Here is a 25,883-nt window from a genome sequence, read left to right on the forward strand (position 1 = left end):
GTCACGTGACCCGCTGCTGGTCCGTTATGGCGGCCGGGCTGGGCCGGCGTCTCCCCAGGTGCAGGCGGCCGTGCCACTGTGTACCGCAGAGGCTAAAAAGGCAGCAGATGTGGGAAGCTAGTTCTGTAATTTGCATTTCTGACAAAAATCTACCTGGCTACTCTATCCTGTATATGCTTAGGTAAGAGCTAGGAGAAGGGGCCTCGGTCGGAGGGCTGTGGTCCCTCCCAGGCACAAGTTCGTGCCATTGCATGAAAGGCAGTACCAGGGGTCTGGGCCACCTGAAAAATTCTACTGTTGAATTAATTTTCTGAGGGATTGGTCTTTGGGTCTGGCTCAGAGTCTGTGCAGAGGCCTGTGCCAGCCCAGGAGGGGGCAGGGGCAGCTGAAGCAGGTGAAGGTGAGACCGTGCCTACAAGCAACAGCTGGATTTCTTCAGGGTTGCAGAACTGGTGTAGCACAGGAGAACGCTGTGGGACAGGTCTCTTGTTTTGATTTGCTCCAATGCTGAGCTACGAGTTACCTCAGAGACTGACTCAGTGAGGTGGGTATTTGCTTTATTCGGCGCCAGATTCTTGAGACATCGCTCCTCATAACACGTACACCCAGCACTTTTGTACAGCACAATATAAGGCTAAATTTCATGCATGTTCATCACATTCCTTGGGATAGGAGTGGTTATACAAATTACTTCTCGGAACTAATTAATATTGCAAGAAACGACTCTCACTTTTAGAATTTCAAAGGTTTATTAAACTTTAACAAAAATACAACAAAGGACTGAATAAGGAGAAAAAAATCAGCACTGGAAGTACAAGACTAAACTACCATGTGCACCCCTACAAAATGGATGCTCTGACTTTTATACCGCTAGGCCCTTCCCATGTCTTGTCAGTTAACTCCTTCTCTGCCGTGGAGACTACTTTCTTGCATCTTGATTGGAGGTCAGGTGTAGTACCAAGCTGCCCCTTCCCAAATGCCCCGACTACCCCAGCTATCTCATGGCAACAATACAAGGGGGAGGAGAAGAGGACTAGGGGAGGATATATTACAATAACATCATTATACATCCACAAAACTTATCTTAACATACACACAGTATTAATCCTTTAATTATGAGAGCCAACCATTACAGTACTCATGTATAACAATATCATTAGCATATGTGACATGCAAGCGGAGTGTGCTCTGGTGGTTGCACTGAGGAAGGCTCTTGAGTCTTCCTCTGGGGTCGTTCCAATGAAGGTGGGCAGTCTTCCTCATTTTGCATTTTTCACCTTTCTTTCTGAAGCACGTGCAGTCCTTTGCTAGCTGGTTCAGCATTTTCTGTTGACAACAGGTTTTGTTCCTCTTAACAAGGTGCACTCTGTTTCTCTTATTTGGATAGGCTAAGGTGCTTCCTACTTCTTAGGCTTGTGGTTAATATTTGCTGACTCTTAATAGTTATGTAAGCATAATAATAGTTAATAGTAATGTAAGCATGAGTTAACAATTGATTAACTTTCTTTCAGTTTCAGTGAGATTCAGAAAGGCTGCAATGTGACTGAGGGAACCTTGCCATAGTCTTTGGTTTGGCATGGTGGACATCAGAAGAAAGGTTTGACCCTGTCTTTTTCTGCTGCTATCCCTGTGAAGTGCTTGGGTGGACATTTCCGGGGCCGTGCTAGCTGCTGCCTTGAGCCAGAGCTTGGTGTGATGGCACTAGAGGGACAGAGCAGCCATGTCCCTATGGAGTGCAGGGAGCTGGGAGTGGCACAGTGTTGAACCTCGTGTGTGGGAGGCATCGTGCAGGTTTGTGCCAGCCAGGTGACCAAGTGATCACCATCAGTCCACATGGAGGCTTGTCAAAAACTGCATAATGTGGTGTTACAGCACCAGCCTCCCAGTAAGATTTTTCAGGAGGTCAGGTTTGGAGGCACTGTAACAATGACGTGGCACTTCACTGAGGAGCAATGTGGCTGCACTGCTCAGCCCAGCAAGCTGCTGCAGAAAGCTGGGACTAGGCTGCACAGAGCCTGTCCAGCATAAGACTGGCTCTGTTGGCCACCCCTACTCTCTGGACCAATACTGTGCAGAGGTGGCAGACTGTGGCTCTGGGCCCTGCAGCCTCAGCAGATGCTGTGGTCAGTGCTCCAAGGTGCACCAAATCTGCCAGTGGTGCTTGGTTGCAGACTGCTGCCAGGACCTACAGCATCATGCTGTAGGCAGGCGTGGGCACACATTAAAGGGACCACCTGGCAGCTGTTCAGCCTGAGGAGGGTATCAGTGAGTGCTGGTGAGGAGCTCTGCCCCCCAGAAATAAAACTTTCATCGTTGACTTTTCTTAACCTAAGCAGTCCGTGCACTTCTGGCAAGTGTCCATTGCTTTGAATTTACTCTGAAAGTAATGCCTCCTGTGCTGTTTGGGAGTAAGATACGGTTGGGCCATACATGAGAGATTCAGTGCACTTTGGCTGTTGTGTTTTGCAGGAGAATGGCAGATCCATCTCTGAGTAAGGTTCAGAAATACCAAAAGCTAGGAGTGATTTTTGTAAGCCAGAAAATGGGAACTTGCCTGTAGGCAGGAGTTGGTGGGCTGGTGGTGACAGAGGGGCTGTCCCTGCCAGGAGTGGCTCTTTGGGCAGAGCAGCCAGTAAGCATCATGTTATGCAGGCAGAAGCAAGGCCAGAATCTTCCTGCACATGTTCCCTTACCAGTGTGGCAGGACATCCCCCCTACCACAGAAGAGCTTATCTGTAGCTGGTGTGTCAGTTCCAGATACTCTCCCTTCCACGTTAAGTGATGAGATAACCCAGGCCAGCTCTCTGACTTGTAAGTTGTCACTAGCATATGAGTTACTTGTCTCTCTGGCGCCAATAAACAACTGGGCATGAGAACAGGTTTGGGGAGATAAGCTAGAAATTCCTGACTGAAAGACACCACTTTTACAACTATAAAAGCTACACAAATTTTCGTGGAGGTAGAAGCCTCCTACCTACCCCCGGGAACATGCAGGGATTTCTTCCTGGAGTTTGGATGCAAATTCCATGGTTACTTTCCTGGCAACTGAGAGGAAGAATTTGATGTGTACTCCATCATCTATTTGGTTGTAAATTACATTGACTCTTAATCTATACTATTTCTTCGGTAGCCATAATGTAGCTACCTTTTATCATGCACTGTATTTTATCTACTAGTAGTTCTTTTATTTCTGTGTAGTAAGTAGTCTATTCAAAGTCTCATCAGTGTCCTTCACAGACAAAATTTTAACATTGAAGGTTTCTGTACTAAGAGGAGAAACTAGAGGTGAGCAGAGAAAGGGGATTTAGCACTTTTAGCTAGTTTAAAGCTGAGTATGTCAGTGCCTGCACATACATCTCCACAGAGGACTCTCTGGTGGTACCTTGGGCCTCTCAGAAGCTACTTCTGGAAGACAGCATCAGCAACTGATGGGTGAGATACAGCTGTATGCTCTTGTACCTTGCTTCTGCTCCTGGTGAGGGCATGTGAATCTGATTGGGAGTAGGAGAAAAGCAAGACAGCTCCTGGAGAGGGAAGAGTGACTATGGGGCACTTCTCTGCTCAGACACACTTTCTTGTGTAACTGAAAAGAAGTAAACTGAGACAGGACCTAGGAAGTGGGGAGATGCAAACCCTCAGGTTTATTTCTTAGCACACTGTTGACTTGCTGTGGTGGGCTGAGTGACCTCCTCACTTTTCTCACCCACAAGGTTTGGATTCCATCTTGTAGGGCTGGAGCTGCCCCTCCTACGTATCTGTGCAATATATAGTGAAATAAACCCAGGACCATTATGTTATGAATGACGTTCTATTTGTCCAGTTTATCAATAAGATTAAATTTAGTAGTAAAATTTAAATAGTAACAAAATGAATACAATCAAAGTATTAGATACATGTATTTGAGAATATACAAAATTTGGCAGTAAGTAATTTAGTATAATTGAGGTTCGTATAAAGCATAAACAAAACCGACTGGGGAGGGCTTCCCCCAACCAGGGGTACGAGGAGGGACTTGCCCCTCCTCACGTACCAAAGCATCAAGGCTAACAATCCCACTTGTTATTATTATTATTGTTATTGTTATTATATGCTAATACATGTTAATACAGAATTTTCTGGAAAGCTCGTCCTAGTTTCTGTTCCTAAAGTCTACGTCACTATGTTGTGTTGTGTATGCTCCACTAGTAGGGATCTCTCATCCTTTTGAGGGCCTTATTTCCAATGAAGGCTCATCGTCTTCATCAGTGACCGAGGTGTGACCTGCAGGTAGCACAGATGCAGTATGTGACTGAGCAGATGTTTTGCATAATAAGACTGTAATTAAGTCCCATGCCTGGAATCATCCCATTTTGGCCCATTTCAAGGTTGAAACTTTCTATTTCTGGATGCTGCTTATCAAACCTACGTTCTTCTACTACTCCTAACATCTGGAGAATTCCATCTGCTTTGCCTCACTCATCTCCTTTTTGCTTTGTAACAATTATTTTCTATTGATTTGAGTACAATTTTGCTAATATAGTTACAATTTAGTTAGCACAAATCACATTTATCACAATTAGGAACATAACATGAAGAAATACTCTATTTCCATTGTCTCTGTTGATCCCTGCAGTGAAGAGTTAGCACTCGGTTCTCCTGTGTCAGCTGTGGTGAGGAGTCCAGCTGCACGAGCTGTGACAGCGACAGCTGGGCTGTGAGCTGCACAAGATAATTTCGCCATAACAGACACTTATTTGACCAGCCTAACTCGTTACAGAATAAAGAGTAAACAAGTCCCCAGGAAAGAAAATGAAAGGCTGGATTCAAATTCAAACAACGGGGACCCCAGCCAATCCCTTTGAACCAGGAATGCACCTGTATCATTGGCCAGTGAGCTGGGCAGAGTTAATACCCTTATGCAATCACATGTGTAAGAGCAGGAAATTCGAAGCCCCTATAGAAGGGGACACACGTCAATAAAATCCAGCTGTAGCTGTATGAATTCCGTGTGTCTACATGTCACATTCCCATCTCCAACATCAGCGACAGTGAGTGCAGGAAGGAGACCCAGTTCTGCTAACAGTCAAATACAATACGTGAGCTGGATGAACTGTGTCCACCCACCAGCACATAGCCCACCCTCAAACGCTACTGGAAACAAGATGAAATGGAAGGTACTGGCGCTGTACATGATGACCACATGTGCAAGGCTTGACTTGGAACTGGTGTACTGGCTTGTGTACCACACGTGCTGCTGAACAGACTGTTTTGTGTACCACTCTTGGTCCACAGCAGCTAATGAGAAACATGCCCTGGAAGAGTGGCTAAAGCTGGCTCTGGTCCCAGCTGCAGCTGTGTCCTGGTGAGAAGTGCTGAGCAACTCTGCTGTGGTTCCAGGAGCTGAGGTCCTGGAATATTTGGGGAAGGAAGGGGGAAGCTGCTAAACAGTGCTGACAGCCCTGTGCTGGAAGCTCAGTCTTTTTCATGCTGTTCTACGTTGTGGCTCCATCACAGCCTGCAGGGAGAGTGGGACAGGTCAGGAATTCAGTGCCCTTCAGATGGCTCTTGTGTCCAGCAGAAAGAGGTTGCATGCATGTTGGAGTCTTCATATACATGGATTAGACTGGGAATTACCAGTAATTACCATCTAGAGTAATAATATCAGAGAGCTTTACTGAAGTGCACTGGCTCCACTCATCACTTTAAATCTTTAAATCAAGGTAATGCACTTTTCAGAAAAAGGTGCTTGGGCTCAGTCAGCATCAGTGGGGCTGCTGGAGGTAGTCAGGGTGAGAGTAAGCACCAAGGTCTAGTGCTTACTGGAGCTCAAACCAGCACCAAAAATCTGGCTTCAAAAATCCTGCTCTAGGAGGAAGGCACAACCTGTAATATCCTTCCTGGTTCATTTTTGTCCCCCAAACAATTATTATGTTTTGTGTCTTCTCTTGGTTGGTGAGTGGCACCTCTTGGAACTGTCAGAGATCCTGTCACCATGTTAAACTGGCCTGAACTTCATTTCCGTTCGCTTATAGGAGTAGTGGTATTCTTTGCCTGTCTTCCAGTTGATGCCATCAGCGTAGCTCCCATGTGCACCCATCCAGTACATCCCATTCAGGTTGGAGTAATGACAGTCATTGTACCACCATGCTCCCTTGTATTCTGTGGCACAGTTAAAGGAGCTCATGTCATTGTCTTGATCTGTTGTTGAAAATGGCATGTCCCTGTGGTACGATAAAGAGTCTCCTGCAGAGAGCACACAGTCACAGTTACTGCAGTAAGGTTCACAAATGGTGATCACAAACTGATGTGCAGTCCTGCTGGGCATCAGTGGCCCTTGCCAGGTGCAAGGCAGGTTATATAAATCCTGCTTCTCTCTTGCCCAGGTTGCCCAGGTTTCCTCCTTGTCTTGGACAAAAGAAGTATCTTGAGCTGTGCTAAAATACATGGAGAATTTATCCATGCCTGTGAATCAAATGGGCCAGATTCTCTTCACAGGTACACAGGTGTCACTTCTCCTGCAATGCTCAGGTTCTCTGCAGCTACACTGAGGTCTGAATTACCAGACAGGGTTGCAACATTCAAAGCCACATAAACCCAGGTGGCTTTGTACACTGCAAAAACACCTGGCTCTCTCAGGTGTTGGTTTCACTCATTCCTGAATGAGGGATATTAAATTTTGAAGAAGATTAGTTTAGTTTTTAAAAAAACCCAAAACATCAGTTTTCAAGAAGATGGAGTGCTGATGCTGCAAGTGTTGAACAGCACCCCAGCCCTGGAAATGCCAAACCTTGTGGGCAAATGTCTTCTGCCATTGTAACCAAAAGCAGAACTTGACCTGGGTGCTGCAGAGCTGTTGGGAAGGTCAGTTGGATTGGGTGCTGCTCAGGACCAGGCTCATTTGCTGTTAAACCATAGGGCTGGGCATGTAGGTAATGTTCTGAGTCAATTTCTTTGGGTGATGGGTGTCCCCCTCCATCCCTGTACCCAGAAATCACTCAGTACCTGAGGTACCATGGCCAGTTTTAAAAAAATTGACCCAAAATGTAGCTGATACAAGGAGTGTGCATGATACATCTCTGCATAGAAGCTGAACACTTCTGAAATGCTCTAGGAAACAAACTTTCCCAGTTTGAGGCAGCTGCCTCAAACTTACCAGCATTTCCACCAAGGAAGTCTCCTAGAACTAGTCTGTATTTCTCTGACTCTCCTAAAACTCTGAATGAAGCATAGTTGGCAAAATAGTAGTTGTTCTCAAAGTCTCTCAGGTCAACACGGAGTTCACAGGGTCCTAGAAGAGAAGATGGACAGCAATGGTGCAGGGCGGGTGGTGGGTATGACGCTGAATTTCAGGGTGGAGGGTTTAAAGAGATGTGAGCTAACTTGAGAGGAGCTGCCACTACTTGAGAGATTCTTATTTATTTAAAATTCCTGCAGAGCCTCCTATATCTTTGATAGTTTTCTAGGGAAGCACCTTTTCAGATATTATATTGGGTGGTCATGAGCAGGAGTCCTGCACATAGCTGTAATAAGGCAGTGTGTGGACCAGCTGATGCCATTACAGCCAGTCCAAGTAGGAAGATGTGTTGGCCTGTCTCTAGGATAGATCATGCAGCCAGCTCATTCTCTTCCCTGACTTCTAGTTTTGCTGGTTTTTAGAATGCAATTTCCTGTATGCAATGGGCTGCAAGAGCCTGCATCCTGTTTGGGATTAACGGTGGGGGCCTCAGATGAATAGGAGAAGCTCAGAGGTCTACAATGACCCAATATGGTACAGGGGTTGGACTCTCATGGCCCCAGCCCAGGACGGAGGCAGACCTTACCCAGAGAGGTGAGGAAATGGATGTTGTCATTCCCCATCCAGAACTCCGTTAGCTGGTTGCCAAAGCCTCGTTTGTATGAATCCCAATCTCGCAAGAAGTTCACTGACCCATCCCAGCGCCTCTGAAAAACCTGAAACAGACTCTCAGCCCCACCAGCCCATCCCTCATTCAAAAGCATCCACAGTACCTGGGGGACGTGCCCACCATAGTAAATGCTTCCTCTGCATCAGAACAGTCCTGTAGTGTCTGGAGAGCAAACCCCACAAGAATCCCTTGCTCAGGGATCTCCTCCATGTGCCCTTGGAAATGAGGAGGAAACGACTTGCTGATTTAAGCAGGGAGTGGGTCTGTGGCACTCAGCCTGCTTCCAGAGACAAGTCTTGGGTGAATCCCCTGCGTCCAGAGGGATTCACACTGGCTTGCAGATGTGAACCTCAGCTGTGTGTTTCTATTTTTGAGCCATGCTTTGCAGCCTTAACAAGAATCATTTAACAAGAATCAGTGTAAACCTCCCTCTCCTCATGCTACTCACAATCCATCCCCCACCATCAGTGTCCATGTCACAGAAGACGGTGGTGGCATTGCAGTCTTGGGGGTAGATTTTGTACCAGCCACTCAAAATCTTCCCTTTGGCCAGCAGTTCTTGGCAGTTCCTGGGTTCTGAGCAAATCAGAGATCAAGTGTAAAGAGTTATAATGTGTTTACTTATCCAGGAAGTACTTCAGCCTTGAGCCTTTGAGCTCTTCAGCACCCAGCTGGCTCATTGTACTGCAGGATCCTAATGTAGAGCTGCTGGGAACCAAACCCTGCCGTGGCTTCTGAGCCCATATGTTGCAGGGGACATGGGCACCTTCTAATGAAGAAATGGTGTAAGGTTCTGAGACTCCTCTTATCTGCTACAACTTTCAGGGGTCTGGATGATGGAGCTGCTCTAAAAAGGATGACAAACTCATGATCCAGGAATTTGTCCCAGCTCCAGAATATATGCAGGGCACAGGGAGTGTGTGGGTAGTTGACAACAAAGGAGTTAGTGACACAGAGATACAGCTCCTTGTGATGCAGTTAACAGTGTTCAGCGCATTCTCTATGGATAGAATCATAGAATCACCCACAGTTTGAGTTGGAAGGAGCCTTAAAGCTCATCTCATTCCACCCCTTGCCTTGGGCAGGGACACCTTCTACTAGACCAGGTTGCTCCAAGCCCCATCCAAACCTGGCCTTAGACACTTCCAGGGATGGGCAGCTGCAGCTTCTCTGGCCAACCTGTGCCAGAGTCTTAACACCTTCTGAGTAAAGAATCATCTCCTAATACATAATGTAAATCTCTCCTCTTTTAGCTGTAAGTTGTTCCGCAGTGTCCTGTCACTGCCCATGTAAAAAAATCACTCTCCAGCTTTTTTCTAAGTACCCTCTAAGTACTGGAAGGCCACACTGAGATCTCCCCAAGACACAACATTTTTGAAGATGTCCATTCATATATACATATATATACATTTTATGTATACTTTTTTCCCTCCCCAAAACCATACCTGCTGACAGAAGTTCAGATTCACAGGTGACTGATTGGTCCTTATCAGACATCCCAGCCCACAGCTGCATTAGTAGCTGTTATAGGGAAAGCCTGGGGAGATGATTGAAGATGGTGGTGCAAGTGTCCCAGTGTGCTGTGTGTGATACATTGATACACAGCTGTACCAGGCTGTCTTGTGACCTTCCTAGCAGGGAGATGGTCCTGGACTTGGCCTTTTCCTTCCTATTAGTCAAATCTTTTACATGCCCCGAGAAGTGTCTAGGGCAGCAAGGGATCAATTCAGTGACATCCCAATCAATCTGATCTGTCTGAGCCTTTGAATGTTATTGTGGCCCTACAGCACCCAGTTGTAGCCACAGCAGGTTGTAGCCCTCCTTGAACTTTAGCTCATGGAGACAGATGGGTCAACTGAAAATTGTTTCTTTTATTTTTCTTCTTTTCTTCGAAAGAATAAGTTAATCTGAGCACTATCACACACACGAACTCCACAAGTACTAAAGGTGTCACTGGAAGTGCATGCGTATAACTGCCTTTGAAATAGCCACATGTCCATACAGCTGGGTGTAGTAGTTTCATCTTAGAAATCAGAAACCAAGTCTCTGAAAAACTCAGACAGACCTCCTCCAAGACACACAGAGGACAGGACATCTAAGTAGTGCTCAGAGGATATAACTTTCCCAGCATGGCTGGAATACAGAGTAGACTCACAGAAGCTTCATGTATCTGTGAGAAGCAAAGATAACAGTGATAGTACTCTATCCTTCAGTGTCACTCTGAACTTGTCCTATGCTGTCCTGACCTCTGGTGCAGGTAGTCCACCACCATCCACTCTGCAAAGCTGACCAGTGTCGTGAAGACCTAGGATGAAACTCACCCCATATTTCTGGAAATCCAGGCTCTCCTTTTGTTCCTGTTGGACAAACAACACCATCAATTGTTCTCCACCTTCCACACCCAGCACTCCCCCTCCCCAGTACTTGAGATTTGCCAATACAAATCCTGCTGAAGCTGGAGAGCTGTGATGTTAGAGGAAATGCTTGGCTCATCTGCACCAAGCAAAAAGGCATAAAGAAAGTAGGCAGGAAGAGTCACTTAATATAAGCTGTCCTGGCTGTTACCAGGCCCACCAGAGAAGACCCACTAGCCTATCTGCACAGACCCAGGAAAGCACAGAGAGGCAGGTGGGTAGGTAGGTAGTCAAGTCACAAACCCCTGTTACACCCACCTGCTTCAGACACTGGGAAGAGCTCTCCAGGAGCTGCATGGGGTGGCCGCTGGGGAGTGCACTGTATATATATGCACAATGAGCAGGAGCCTTGCCTCTCTTGGCCTCTTGGACCTGGCATGATCTATTTCCTGCTGGCATCTGGTTTAGGGCTTAGAGGTCCAAATGGTGAGACTGACACAAGACATGTCTCTGTTTGGACCTAGCTGCTGTGCCCTGCTGCTGCCCAGCTCATGGAGCTGAGTACCAACAGTTGGTGCCAGTGAGTCCCATTGGGCTGGGACATGTGGGATAGGAGTGGGTGAGTGTGGGAAGGAGGAAGAAATGCACCTTGAAAAGGCAGAGAGACAAGTCCCATCAGGGGAATGGCTGCTGCTGGCACAGGGCTTAAGCCAGTGTTTTGGGAGCAGCAACTGGAACCATCTGCCAGACCAGCTGTGTTGGACTCACTGATTGCCAGCCAAATTTCAGAGAGGGAAGCCACAGTACAGATGGTGCTCAGTGGTGGGTGCCTGTGACCCTCACATGCAGGATGATGGCACAAGGGAAAAAACCCCGTGTTTCCCTAATACCTTATTGCTAGTGCTGGTAGAGACATGATCCTCTGGCACTAGCAGGAACTGGATTTCATTTGAGCCTCTGCATTTTGCCATAGCATGGAAATATTAAGACCTCTGCCCAAATCTGGCTGGTCCCTCAGCCCTGTGGCTTCTGCAGCTGATGGTACCAGGCAGCAGCACCAGCTGCCTGAGCTGAGGGCAGCACCTATTGCTGAACATCTGGTTTGGGAGCAGAATTATCCACCGCACCTGGGCCAGGGCAGAGCCTGTAATGAGGTATAACTGTCACCAAACAGCCTCATCCAGTGCTGGATAACTGCTCCCATCTGGTGTGTTGTACCAGAACAGCACAGGGTGGAAGTTTACAAAGTAGTTCATATGATAAATTCAGCACAGCATGGTTTACCTTTCTGTCCTGGGAAGCCAGGCTCTCCAGCTGCTCCTGCAAAACACAAGAGGAAAATTCTCATCTCAGACTATCCAATGCAGATGAATTACTGTGCCTCCACAAATGGCTGCTCCAGCCTCTCCATATGTCCCAAATGTACAGGAGAGGCTGTCAAGCGGTGCAAAGCTACAGTGCTCAGCTGAGTGTCCCAGGTGGTGCTGCTGCCTCAGCCTGGCTGCTCTCTTGATCAGCAGTATCTCTCAGGAACAGCAGGATACAGAGGAGGGAACTGCTGCTCCATCTCTTGGAATGTATGGGGGATTCACAGTTCCAATTCAGTGACGTTTTATGGGGGCTTTCTGTTTACAGTCAGTCTCACAAGTGTGAGATTTTGATCAATAAGGTTTGTCATGGATTTTTAGTGGGTTTGTCCATCTCCTGTTGGCATTTCAGTTCAAGTCTTGGGTGCTTTTGGCCAGGAAATAACTTCATATTTGTCATGTAAAAGGATGACTTCCCTGCTAGTCTGGGCACTGGCTTAGGCCTGCTGCTCAGTTCCGACAGTTCCCTTGTGCTGGCAGCTGGATTCTTTAAAGAGACATTTTTCCAGTATTTGCAGCACATATCCTGCTGAAGGTCCTAAGCAAGCCTGGGTGGTGAAAGCCAGTTTCTCAATATACATCATCCTCTTAAGGGGTTCATCCCATTACAAAGGAAACCTCCTCCTGTGCCATTGTTTGATCCTTTTTTTGTGGTAAAGTGGGCACTTCGCACAGCACCAGTCAAAGGCTGGAGGCTGCTGAAAGAGCAAGACTTACAAGATGGATCCTGGGCATTGTGTGACTAACACCATCAGTATTATTTACCTAAAAATTGATGACAAAGATGCTAATGCTAGCTGTTTATAACCTTATGTAGCTATCTGCAAGAAATGTATAATTTTAAGAAACTTTTCCAACTGACATGAATAGAGGCTTGTTTGTGAAAACCCTCCCAGCCGAGGCCTGGACTCTGACCAACTGCTGGCCCTGGCTGAGCAGGAAGCATGCCATCAGATCCAGGTGTTTCTGTGCTAAAAATATAACCAAGTCACTTGGACTTGCTGATTTGGCCTATAAATAGTGGCCTCCCTTTCAGGGTGAATCCAGAGACCTCAGCTATGGGTGGACACACCATGTAGGATTTTCCCAATTGCCAGGAAAGGTTCTCCAGTTCCTCACTGTGAAGGGGGCCCCCAGCAACTTTGAACTCCGGGTGATGGTAAAGTATTTAGGCAATTGGTGATGTATCTTTCTCCATCACTATCCTGCCTCTCCTATAATAATGATTAGGTACATTACATTGCTAATTTTTGCTTGTTGCCAAAGCCAAGCATGTAGTTTTATTGAACATATCAATTCACTTTTGTGTTGCCTTTATATTCAAAGTAAAATAAGACCATTCTTTCCATTGGTGTCTGTGTTCTTTAAATTGCCCCTGTCAATTGGCAGAACAAGCACTCAGCATAGTGCCTCTGCATCAGGCCTCTGGGTTGAAGCTCCACAGAGAGCTCCAAAGCTCCTCAGAGCTGGGGGGCATTTGGGCATACTTGTGCTGGAGGCAGGTTAGGGTAGGAGTGGGGAATGGGGAGAGGTCTGATTTTAGGGTCAGTGGGAAATTTTGAGAAGAGTAGTATCTTCTTCTGTGTTGTGGTCCCACTCAAGGACACTGTTTCTAGTGCTCACTCCAGGCAAGACCCATACCCTCAAATCAGGCTTTTCTTATGCTACTTCAGCACCGTTTTTTAGCCTATGGCCAGTCCTGCAATTCATCTCTGTAGACCCAGTCTCCTAATGCATGTCTCGAGCTTGGAGGTATTTACAGATTAGAGCTGCATATGTTCACACATTACCTTTTGCACCAGGTGGTCCTGCTTTCCCAGGGAATCCCTGGTCTCCCATTTCTCCTGCAAAGAGATTTATTTTTTATGTGCACGTTACAAATTGACCAGAGGGGGGAGTCACAGAAGCCTGGACAACTGGGCCTTGGCTTTCACAGAAACAGGGAGCTCAGTTAATCAGATTCAGTCTTGCAACATCGTTTACTCTTTTACCTTACTCCTTTTTTTTCTATTGAAGCCTTACTACATTGGTACTGCCACTTAAAGTCTTAATTTGTAGTTCACGTATGAATTCTTATGAGTTTTGACACATTGTGGAGCTAGTCCATGGGTTTTGCTGTGGTGGATCAGCTCACTCAGCTGATGTGATTCACCTTTGCTGTGAGTTGGCTATGAAAATCTGAAGGATCTCCATCTCCCTTGCTCCCCGGAATGGCTCCCCAGAAAACAGACAGGAGCATCTCAGCCCCCCTCCCACCCAGACTGTTCAATACAGACCCAGAAAAAAAATGGATGATTTTCTGTAGAAGAAACAAATGAGACACTTCACAGCCCAAGATCACTTCAGATTTTTGACAGGACTCAAGGAAGAAATGGGAAACTGGGGTGTTTTCCACTCCAGTTCTCCAGTTCCTCACAGCAGCCAGTGCCAGGCCAGCTACTGCTCCAGCCCCAGCTTGATTCCCCTACCCAAAGCAACAAAACCATCTCATATTACAGTACTCCTCACTGACTTTGGGGACCTCACCTTTTGTTCCTGGGAGACCTGGTTCTCCTTTTGGGCCAGAGGCACCTGGGATGCCTGGACATCCTTGAAGAATGGCGAGTCGGTCAGCATCACTCAGTCCCACTATTCTCACCTCTGAAAAATGAAGACAGCCTTTGTGGAGATTATTAGGGGTCTGAAATGTCTTGGAGAGAAACCAAATCCTTTGAAGTTGAGGAACTTCAATCAAAGCAATGAGTATGGAAGTTTCAGGGTGTTATATGAGTTGACAGATGGCATTGAGAATCTCACATATTAGAGGAGCCAGACTCTGCATCTCTCTGATTTCAGGGGAGTGCAGTGGGAGAGGAAGCTGATGTATATGACATTGCATGCATGACAAATATATTGTAGTTAATAAAACAAAAGCTGAGAGGTGTCCCAATGGGGTATTGATAGCAGAGTAAGTGACACTGATGGATCTATGGACAGTAAGGGTTCTTCTGAATTTCCTGATGGCAGGCCTCTTTGAAATTGCCCCATGGCCTTCCTGAGTAATACAGTCAGAACACTGTGCTGTGCAGCATCCCCAGACTGATCCTTTGTATTGCTCTGTATCCTTTGGTAACTGCACCAAGGCCCTACTAACAAAAAAAAAAAAAACTAACTGGGGAAAAACCATAACAGAGACTGTTCCTAGAGACCCCACTAGTGAGGGAATGATGTTACATCACTAGTTGGAGCCAGCAGCTTTCTAAAGCAGCTGCTGAGACTTGAGATGCCCCTTTACTCTCCTCCCACTAGCAGCTGAATTTAAAAAAGCAGGAAAAGAAGGAAAAAAAAATCATATGTTACTTCTCCCTCTCCTCCCTCCCTTCCCAATCTCCTTCTCTTATCAGGGGAGATGAAATAAGCTGTCTCAGTGAGATGGCAGTAAGATTTGTGCTCTACTCACCTGAGCAGGCGTCCTCAGCATCACAAATAGTCACTCTTAGGCTTAGCAGTACCAAGAGCGCTGGGGCTGCTGTCCCCATGGCCAGCATTGCTCTCTGCACAGCTCCCCTCAGCCACCTCCTGTATTCTGTGATCAGCACTGACCCATCCAAGCATATCTAGCAAACAGCCTCAGTGAAAGCTCCACCTCTGCACTTTCCCACTGGCTGCTCTCAGGTCTGGGACCTGGCTGGGTCTCAAGCTGTTTGCAGATAAGCTACTTCCCAAAAGTCTGATGGGGCAAGTTCTTGCCTGGCTGCCACAGCCTGCCTCACCTCTGTCCTCTGCAAATTTTGGATGCCTTTCCCTTCTTATGCTGTGTTTGTAGAGAAAATGAACCAGCAAAATCCTGAGTAAGTGTAGACAGCTCCCCTCATCCTGTCTGCTAGGATATGGGAGCCCTTTATGAAGTAGACCTTTATGAAGAACAGAACTTAATGTGTAGATGGGGAAACTGAGAGACTAGGAGTCAAAAACCCAAGGTCAGCTGAGGCCAGTGGCAGAGAGGCTACACAGCCTGGCTCACACCCCAGAGCTCTTTCTGCCTGGCAACCCAGCATCACTTCTCAGTCCTTCAGGCTTCCATTTGTACATGATTCATGAATGACAGGGTTCAAACTCAGGCAAGGGTAAGTAGACAGAGCATGTTTGACTTTTTTTTTTTCACCCTCAACTGTTCATGGTACTAGTGAGTAGAATTTCTGGTTTCTTTCACCGTGTGCTTTGCTCATTTGTGGCAGCATGACTAGAGGTCTAATCTGCTTCATCAAGTTGGAGCCCCACATTATTTTCAGACCCAGAGCCTGTAAAGTTTATGAATTTTAGTAGAGGACAGAACTTAAGTTTTTCTGCCTTATTTTTACATCCCAGTTCAGAGGAGACTGATGTCTTGGAGATTTTCACCAGGATATCAGAGGCAGAACACAGCTCCCCCTCAAGCACTTCTATCATAAGGTGCCTCTAACAGTCCAGCTTCCAATGATACATGACAGTTTAATATTAAGCAAATGGAAGAAGGTGAGGAAGAGGTAAGTATTTGATTGTCACTTAAATTCTGTGTCCCCCATATAACCCAGACATACACTCATATGCATACTCTTATTCATACATGTAATAATATAAAATTATAACTCAGTAGATGTTGCAGTCATTTTAATTAATAAGAAGCAATTTTGGCAGGGAAATGCACACCTCACTTGCCTTCTCCCATCTGGAAAAATTGCTGGAAAATGGTAATTGTGACAAGATGGGCTGCATTCAAACTTGAGTTTTGCTTTGCATGGGGAAAAGCATCTCACTTGTGGTAACTGCTGTGTTGCAATTCTTGGGGCAAAATGAGATCAGGTCCTTTCTTCTCTCAGGAGAAAGCCTCCCAGAAGGAAAGAGAAAAATGATTGGCAGGTGCTAGGGAGGGAGAGATCCATGCAGGGCAGCTCTAGGGTGGCTGGGAACAGTACACCTCTCTTCTCATCTGTACAACCTGTGCTGTCCATCTGCAATGGACTGGTGTCTGTACCATGGGGCAGGTGGAGGTGATGTAGAGCCAGCCCCCTGCACTGAGAAGTCTTCTCCTGCCCAGTGCCTCTTCTTCTCTCTTTGTGTAAACAACTGCAATATCTGGTTTCAGCTGGGCAAAAGCTGCTGCCTTCATATTCCCCTTTTGTAAATGACTTCAAAAAGCAAAGGCCTTGCAGATTACCCCATAGTTACAGTCTCTCTAGGACTCCAGGCTAGATCTGTCCTGACAGATGTAAAAATAAATAAAAAAGGTTTGCCCAGCTTTTTCCAGGTACTCCATTAGCAGGATCCAGCTCCGGGTTGGACTGAAAATGCATGTTATGGGAGCAGCTATGATGTATCTGCCCAGCACTGATGCATCCCCTAAGAGTTACCAGCTGTGAGCTCCATCCAGCCTGGAGGTCATCAATATCTCCCCAGCTTCATCTGGGAAAGCAGCAGTGTCCTTGTTGATGCAGCTACTTTTGGGAGCATGGAGGAAACTGCCAATGAACAAGCTTATTCCAAAGCAGGTCAGACGCCCTCGGGTAGATTTTGAAATTGGCGCAGAGATCAATATGTCCTTAATTGCTTTTCCTCATCCCAGAACCCAGTGAAGGTTGCAGAGGGCTGGTTAGGCTTGAAAGTTGTGCTGGTTTCGCATATATGACATTTGGTGAGGAGGGAAGAAGCCACCCATGGAAATTATTTTTCTGAGAGGAGCTGCTGAGAGCTTCTTCTGTGTCTGACAAAAAACAATGAGTGATTGGTTTTGAGAGGAATGTCGAATTTGTCTTTACAAATGAGCTGTGGATCTGCTTGTAGAAAAGACTAGCACTGAGAGATAAAAGAAACAACGGGATGGATTCCACGGATTGATGAATGGAAAAAGATATTTGCCTTTACAAACAAACTGTAGGGCTGCTGATAAATGAAATTGGATATCGAAAGATGAAAGAAGCAACAGGGAAAAACTATGAATTATGTAAGAATTAAAAATTAAAAGGGAGGGTTCTACATTAGAGGGGAATTTCAGGTATCAGGCGTTCCGGGAAGTCTGTGCCTCTCAAGTACCTCAGCCAATGGGGAAAGAGAGAGGCAAATGCGGCCGGGAAAATAGGATAAAAAGGAGGCTGCGTCCTCCGAAAATTTGAGAGATCCCAGGGGAATGTCCCATGGCCTCTCCCTTTATTCGAATAAAGCAAAAAGGACTCCTCTGTCTCCTTTTTGTACATAAACCTCTGGTGTTTGTGGATTAATTTCCCTGACAGTTTTGAGAACTGACAACCTGTTAAACCACTGAGAAAGCAGAACACGCCTCTGTGAACATATATTTTAAAACGAACAAAGCCCGGGAACGTCTCTTTCCCTTCTGACCTCAGCACAGGTAACAGCCTGGTCCGGCCCCTCCGCAGAGCTGGGCCCCAGTGATTGCATGGCAGGGGGAGGGGAGGCGCTGAGATCCTGGCCACTGAGATCCGGGCCACTGAGATCCTGGCCACCGAGATCCTGACTGCTTTCCCCTCGCCCCAGCATGGCCAGAGCAGCCCGTGGTGTGGCTGCTGCTGCTGAATCTTACAGAAACCGCCGGGCAGGGGGAGCCATCGAGCCATGGATGCTCTCGCTGTGTTCTAGCCCCCCTCCTGGCCCTGCTGCTGAAGAATTCTCCACTGAAACAGTTTAGGCCAGGACCCAGCAGTGATCACCTCTGCAGGCCTCGGGCAAGATATTAACTCTTACAGTGCACAGATGAGACTTGCAGAGCTTCAGTTCCCTCTCGAGTGAGAGGAAAGGACAGAGTGGAAGACACATAGAAAAACAACATGAAGACACCAAGGTCAGTGAAGTAGAAGTCAGGTCCCAGGAGGGACTGATGGAGATGCCTCACTCTTGGGCTGAAATCCTCTTGTAAGGCTATGGAGAAGATGTGATTGAAAAATCAGACTCTTTTCCCCTGTAATTGATTGAAAAGTATGGGGTGGTTGAAGTGTTAAAATTGTAGACATGAGCAAAGGCATTCATGCTGAAGAAGCAGATATCAAAGCAGCTGTGATTTGATGAGAAGCTTGAACACAGGGAAGAGTGATGAAGACTCTTTGCCCCCAGTGGAGAAGAAGACCTCTGTTCCCAGAGATGATCTCAGAGATAGATAAAGAAAACCTTTGCTTTTTTAAACAGTTCATGCTTAAAAGTGTACTCCGTAAGTCGACATGGCCCTCGAAAACAGTTGTGAGGAAAGCTGTAAGTCGAGGGGAAGGGCTTTTACACGGTGATCAGATTTCCATTCTCCTGGGCGGCTGATTCACTGTGGCATTGAAGCCATGAGAGAACTGTTTTCTTGTGGAGAAGTCTCCATACACTGACAAGAGAGACTTTTCTCCCTAGTTGAACTGGAGAAAGACTATTTTTAGAGATGGTAAACTGACTGATTTGTTTCAGTACATTGTCAGTGTGAGAGAAAAGAGGGTGTAGGAGGGAGGAGAAGTGTTCTGAAGGTTTTATTCTGATTCTTATTATTTTTTCTTTTAGTTTCTGTTAATAAAGTTTTTCTTTATACCAGTCAAAGTTTGAGCCTGCTTTGCCTTCCTTCCTAACCCTATCTCATGGCAGGAAATGAGTAAATGATTCTAGTGGGTGCACTGGTGATTTGGCCACCACTAAACCCCCCACAAAATTGGTGCATTGGCCGGGAAATCTCAAATTGGTGAACTAAAACCACTACAAAAATATACAAAGATCTTACATCAAAGAACATCCTGACTTGAGATAATCTTGGCATATTCCACATTTTGCAACACCACCAAAGAACAAACATGATTTTTAAAATATGACGTTCTATTTCCAAAACCTTTTATTTTTTCCTCAGTATTGCCACTTTGTAGGAAACTTCAGAACACATAAGTTTAAAAATACAAATTGTTGAAATTCAGCTTCCTAGGAATGCTTCAAGGTAGAGAAGATAGATCAAAATAAGTTAACTCTCAGCTTCTTTTCTAAACCTACCCACCCATCACAAAAGCAGCATCCAGCTGCATTGTGGTATATAATATGTGGCCTGAAGAGTAGCTCTTTAGCACTGGCATGCTATGAAACAAGACATACACTTTTTCAAAACCACAAACTCACTCACCTATGATTACCATCTGCTGGGTTTCTCTCTCTCATACATAAGGTTCCTGAGCTCTAACATGCAGTTTTACTAGCAAGCCATGTGCATAGTCATGTCTTTTCTAACCCAGCATTTCCCTCAATTTCAGTGTAGCCCCAACTCACCCAAAGGCCTTGCAAAGTCTCAAACTAGATCCATTCAGCCCTTGCTTTGAGCTTAGGGCGTGGGTTTTTTATCTACTGCCAAGTCCCTTATTCTATAATCCTTGCCTGATCTCTTGCTATCCCACTGCTATCATAGCTCACTCTTGACTTAGCTTAGGTAGCTCAGAAACAATGATACCTACATTGCCAGCTAAGACCTGGACTTCAGGTCTCCAAAGCCACTTTCTGGATTTCTTCTAGAAGGAGGAGAGCACCTTCTCATTTCTTTTTTGTACAGAGGAAGCCTACTGCAAAAGTACATAATCTCCTACTTTCCTTGTTTTAACAGTCTGTATTCTCAATTACAAACCTACCTTGATTTCTTGATAGAAAGAGCAAAGATAAACCATTCAATTGGTTGCAATATCTCTGAAATAGCAACCAAATCTGTAGTTACATAAATGCATAATGAACGTTTCTGTTTCAGCTTTAATACCTTTCTCAGCCCCCAGTTCTACCCATGAGCTTAACGTCATCACTGCCAACCTAGATGCTGTTAGATTTCTGCTTATTTAAGAAGGATTGTATATAAAGAAGTAATACTATGTAGCACATATAAATACCATTTAACGAAAAAGTATTTTAAACATATTTTTACATAAATAAAAAAAAAGGCATTTCTGACAAAAAAATCCTGCTTTCTTTCTGGGAAGCTGGTGGTTATGTTATTGGGTTTTCAGGGCCTTGCAATCCTAACAGTGAAAGTGCCATGTTCAGAATCACCCACTAAAGTGGTAATTTCTGAAATAAAGGGATTCAATGTGCCAGCACAGATGAGTATGGGAAGGCTTAAACTGAGAGTTTGCTTCTTTTGAAACCTAAGGAGGCCATCCTGCTAAACGCAGCATTTTCAACTTCGTAAAATTCATGCCTGTGTGATGGCCAGGAGCTGTTACTCTGGAACAAGCTGCTCCTGTCTGAACGTTCCCAGAAGAATGCCATCTTAAACCCCTCGGCTGTTTGCAGTAATCAAAAGTAAGGACAACAGACACCTTTGTTAGTGTATGGGCTGTTGCCACATTCGTGGAAAAGTAGCCAATACCAAGATGGTTTCATTCAGCAGGGAACGCCTCATCTCAGCCTATTTATTATCAATAGCTGAGAACATTTCTTAAAATAAAACAGGTTTAAATAATACTATCAATGCCATGCATGCTTGAGCTAGCCTCTAAAAGGACTAAGAAAGCAAGTCTACTCCCTTTGCTCTTCCCACCCAGGCCTCATTCACTACAAGAATGTTCTGAGTTCATTGCTGAAGCTTTCTATGCATTTCAGTTACAATAATTCCAAGATTAAAATCAAATCAAATAAAAATAAAAACTCAAATCATTCCAAAATGACATACAAGAGACTGTAGAAAATGTGTGATAATTGATAAAAGATTCGTGTTAATCACAAAAGCATTTGAGTTTGCTCTGAAGTGAAGCATAGACACTAGATAATGGAAATTATATGATAAAATAATTTTGTTCAAAATCACCTTGTTATGTTATATTATGTTATATTATGTTACATTATAATATGTTATGTTTTCCAAATAAGTTGTATCAGCTACCAGCTTGCAAAATCAGACCTCCCAAAAAGCCCTTCCTGCCTTTGTCTGATGAATACTGCCTATTCCAAAAACCAGACTCCCAGAACTTCTCTGGTGGTTGTCTACAAGGCCCAGATGGCTATCTGTGACTGATTATCGCCCAAAGGCTTTGTGTAAGGATGTTTATTCAACCACCACTGCTTATGACAACAAAAATCCAAAAAATTGTTAACTACAATGAGAACCCACAGTATAAGAAGAGGCTGCAAACCAAGGTTGGGTGGAGCGTGGAGTGGGCGGTGACCCCTCACGTTCCCCACCGTGCTGCTTGCTCTTTCTATATCAAATAAAGCAATCTAAATTTTGCTGAATATCGAGACTTTTGTTTCTCATCCATTACAAATGTAACATTGTTACATTGTAACATGTCTCCTTCATCCTCTAGAAAAGTATAGGCTACTTTATATTGCAGCATGCCTCACTGCTGCTCTTTGGAAAGGCATACTGATCCTTCCAGGAATAAAAGTGACTTGCCAGGAAGTAGAAAATCAAACTATTTCTAGAACTGCTCACTATAATTATTTTAACTGGTTTACATTGGTGTAACTTCCACAGTCATTCACTTCGAGGGTAACTGCAAGACATATCTCTAGATTTTGGAGAGAAGTACACTGAACACAAGCTTTGCTGCTGGAAAATGTCGCTGCCCAGGCCTCTCTCGGTGGCTGCAGGTGAAAGCTCCTGGTGCTCCCCCGGGGACTCAGTCCAGAGCAGGGTCAAATAATTCCAGGGGATAAAAGGAAAAACTTTCCGGGGAACTTCTCTGCTTCGGTTAGTTGAAAATGAACTAAAAGCAAAGGAGAGCTCTCTCCACTGTCCACCACGATGACACAGTCCAGGAGGACTAGCTGATGGAACTCCTGTCTCTGTGTTTTGAAAACAACCGCCTCAGACATTCCACTGCTTCTTCTTCCCCCCTTCACTCTCAAATCCAGCCTTAAAGGTACAAAACTTATTTCTGGGCTAAACAGACAAATGGGGATACAATTCAACATCACAAAGTCATCCCAGGACACAGTATAATTTCAAATAATTATCCAAACTGATACGCTATCTGCCTTAGCTTTGTAACCAGAAGGTTAAATATTTTTGTGAAAATAAAAAAGGAAGATGTTAGAATCAGTCACATAAGATAGTCTGATAAACGTGTATATTACACTTGAGTAGATGCTCCAGGAATGCCTTACTTTGTCCCTCAGGTGGTTGTACAATATATTCTAATTCCATCTGATATTTTTTCTTGCCTCTCTGAGGGTCCAAAACAAAGAGTTCTCAGACTTTAGTATTTGGTCTTACCTCCTATGTTTAGTGTGGAGCCCTAGAACATTCCTGCTGGAAAGTAGTCCCTGAATCCAGCATTATTGATTTCTTTATTTTTAATTGAAGACTTAATTACAAACTGTGAGCTTCAGACAGATTAAATAATTAACCTTCATGGCAACTCTGTGAGACCAACAGTCTGTATTACAGTCTGAGGCTCAGACTACATCAGTCAAAGGTACTCACTATTTCTGAACACTTCATTTGGAATTACTTGATTTGGCTGCAGCAAATGAGGATATTTTATATGCAGCCTTTGTCAGCATGCAGCTTTTAGCTTTTAGCATGGCATGGGTTCCACAGATCCCTTCTCGGGCTGTCAGAAAGGTCATCTACACAATGAGGTACATCCACTAAGCCAATAAGCCAGTGTAGAAAATCTGGGTAGTAAGGGAACACTACAACAGGGAAATAACTGGATGTTATTTTGCGTGGTGGAACAAAAAGAATATTGTCATGGATAGACTTGAAAGAAGTCTCTATTAATCTCTACCCTGCCTCTTTTCCTGCTGCCTTAGTAAATTTTTAGGTAGATGTAATGTTTTGAAGGTTTTTTCTGAGTAATTTCTTAAATCCAGGTATCATTTAAAAACTCACAAGAAAAAAAAAATCTACTACAGTTATCAATTCCCTGAAGAAATGGGCTTTTAAAGTCCTTTTTCGTTGGAGGGTAGGAGTGAGTTAAGGAATAAAATTATTTATCAGATCTGCTACAAAGCCAAGAGTCAGTGCATTTTTACAATTAGCTACTTTTAGCAAGAAAAATATTGCTGTATATGACCTGTTTCAAATTGAGTCAGTCACAGTGTGTGCAGTCCCTCCTGTTGAACTGGCCTTAGCATCATCTGCTGCTAGGATGAAGCCTTTGATCTGCCTGGGCAAACCTGTCCCACAACCTGGCATGCTACACTTTTTATTGAAGCAATAATATTTCCTTCAGCAGCTTTTAAAGGTTTCTTTTTCCCAGAACTGAGTCATCATCTCCTCTGAATTCATGCCTTGCTATTGAATCTTTTCTTCCAAGGCTGCCAGGAAGGTAATTTAATTTCATTAAGAGTAACCTCCAACCTGGGGGACCTGGAAAGCATCACATCAAACACCACCTTGTTTTTGTTCTTTCTTCTTCAGAAGGGAGCATGGAGAAATGTCTTCTGCTAAAAACAGCCCCACAGTGAAGATTGCCAGTGGTGATGACAGGTGAGGAAGATGGAAATCTATAACATTTCTTTTGCTTCCCTCTGCCTGCTCAAACATTCAGAGGGAGGAGAGGCTGTGATATATGGCCTGGAAGACCAAAGCTGTCTGGACTGGGAGACTTCATAGAGATGGCATGGGGAGGGGAGGATGTGAGGTCTTGCCAGCCAGGTACCACTTTATTAAGAAAATAATAAATCCACAGGGCTGCCAGTTCAACAAGGGTGACAGTTCAATGACAAGTGCTGAGTCTTGTCCTTGGGAAGGAGCAACCACAGGCACCAATATCTGCTGGGGGCCACCCAGTTGGGAAACTAATATTTGGCAGGGTCCTGCTGGACATCAGGATGCCCATGGGCCAGCAATGTGCTCCTGCAGCAATGCAGAACAGTCCTGGGCTGCACTGGGAGCTGTGTCACAGCCGGGGGAGGAAGGGGATCCTTCCCCTCTGCCCCACACCAGTGAGGCCAGCCCTGGAGTACTGGGCCCAGAGCTGGGCTGCCCAGTACAGGAGACAGGGACAGAGTGGACAGAGTGCAGCACAGGGCCGGGAAGGTGATGGAGGGACTGGAGCATCTCTGCTGTGAGGAGAGGCTGAGAGAGCTGGGACTGCCCAGCCTGGAGCAGAGCAGGCTCAGGGCATCTCATCCCTGGGGATAAATACCCAGGGGGAGGCTGCAGAGGGGACGGGGCCAGGGACAGCCCCAGGGGCCACGGGCACAAAGTGACACACACAGGTGGGGCCCTCTGAGCTCAGGAGACACTTCTGCACTGGGAGGGTGGCTGAGCACTGGGGCAGGTGCCCAGGGAGGTGGTGGAGTCTCCATGGCTGGAGAGACTCAAATGCCACATGGACACATCCTGGGCAGCTGGCTCTGGCTGGCTCTGGTGGAGCAGGGGCTGGGCAAGGTGACGTCCAGAGGAGCCTCCAGCCTCCCCCAGCCTGAGATTCTGTGCCTCTGAGAAAAAACAGGTTGCAGTTTCCTGAGGACAAATACAAAAGCTCCACACATGTCAGGCTTCTCCTGCCCTCACCAAAGTGGTTCATGTCATGTGTCTCCTTTCTGCAGATTCCTCCCTAGAGTGAGGATGCTCGTCAAGGTCGCTCCTTGGAACTGAGAGAAATGTTGGCCCATGGTCATTGGTTTGGGTGAAGAGCATCAATCTTTCATTAAGAAGTGATTTTGCTATCTTGGATAAAATTGCTTCAGTAATGCTTAAACTATAATGCATGTCAGGAAAATTAATCCACAAACACCAGAGGTTTATGTACAAAAAGGAGACAGAGGAGTCCTTTTTGCTTTATTCGAATAAAGGGAGAGGCCATGGGACATTCCCCTGGGATCTCTCAAATTTTTGGAGGACGCAGCCTCCTTTTTATCCCAATTTCTCGGCCACATTTGCCTCTCTCTTTCCCCATTGGCTGAGGTACTTGAGAGGCACAGACTTCCCGGAACGCCTGATACCTGAAATTCCCCTCTAATGTATAACCCTCCCTTTTAATTTTTAATTCTTACAGAATTCATAGTTTTTCCCTGTTGCTTCTTTCATCTTTCGATATCCAATTTCATTTATCAGCAGCCCTACAGTTTGTTTGTAAAGGCAAATATCTTTTTCCATTCATCAATCCGTGGAATCCATCCCGTTGTTTCTTTTATCTCTCAGTGCTAGTCTTTTCTACAAGCAGATCCACAGCTCATTTGTAAAGACAAATTCGACATTCCTCTCATGCACTATCCCAGAAGTTTTAGTTCTTTGTACTGAGTAGTAAGTAATTCTGATCAAGATCTTTGAGTTTAATCGTGATCATAATAAACTCTTTATTTGTCTATAAATATATCCTTCATCCTACGGAACACAGCTGTATAAAGGTTCAATTATACCT

At 45.3% G+C, this 25,883-nt stretch overlaps 1 protein-coding gene and 1 long non-coding RNA gene across 2 annotated transcripts; one reads left to right on the forward strand and one right to left on the reverse strand.

The window, feature by feature from the left end:
* The first annotated feature begins 45 nt into the window (after positions 1-45).
* Positions 46-1,627, forward strand: LOC148221458 (uncharacterized). Its single transcript, XR_015808045.1, has 3 exons — positions 46-181; positions 440-544; positions 1,512-1,627. It is a non-coding gene; the product is annotated as an uncharacterized LOC148221458 (long non-coding RNA).
* Positions 1,628-5,880: 4,253 nt separating this feature from the next.
* Positions 5,881-15,122, reverse strand: LOC106855975 (ficolin-1-like). Its single transcript, XM_088177433.1, has 9 exons — positions 15,044-15,122; positions 14,131-14,244; positions 13,395-13,448; positions 11,522-11,557; positions 10,205-10,240; positions 8,332-8,459; positions 7,800-7,929; positions 7,133-7,267; positions 5,881-6,222 (listed from the first exon to the last, which is right to left on the reverse strand). The coding sequence occupies exons 1-9, from the start codon at positions 15,120-15,122 to the stop codon at positions 5,975-5,977; spliced, it is 960 nt and encodes a 319-aa protein (XP_088033559.1). The 3' UTR covers positions 5,881-5,974.
* Positions 15,123-25,883: the final 10,761 nt, after the last annotated feature.

The sequence above is a fragment of the Sturnus vulgaris genome, chromosome 22, assembly GCF_052056855.1.
Source record: "Sturnus vulgaris isolate bStuVul1 chromosome 22, bStuVul1.hap1, whole genome shotgun sequence".
Taxonomy (NCBI): domain Eukaryota; kingdom Metazoa; phylum Chordata; class Aves; order Passeriformes; family Sturnidae; genus Sturnus; species Sturnus vulgaris.

Excerpts from the sequence above, each read along its gene's own strand:
- LOC106855975 (XM_088177433.1), bottom strand. The coding sequence starts at position 15,122 with ATGGGGACAGCAGCCCCAGCGCTCTTGGTACTGCTAAGCCTAAGAGTG. Across the intron at positions 8,460-10,204 it reads TGGATTTCCAGAAATATGGG|AACCCAGGAACTGCCAAGAA; the intron begins GTGAGTTTCATC and ends TGATTTGCTCAG. Across the intron at positions 7,930-8,331 it reads CTGATGGTGGGGGATGGATT|GTTTTTCAGAGGCGCTGGGA; the intron begins GTGAGTAGCATG and ends AGTCTGTTTCAG.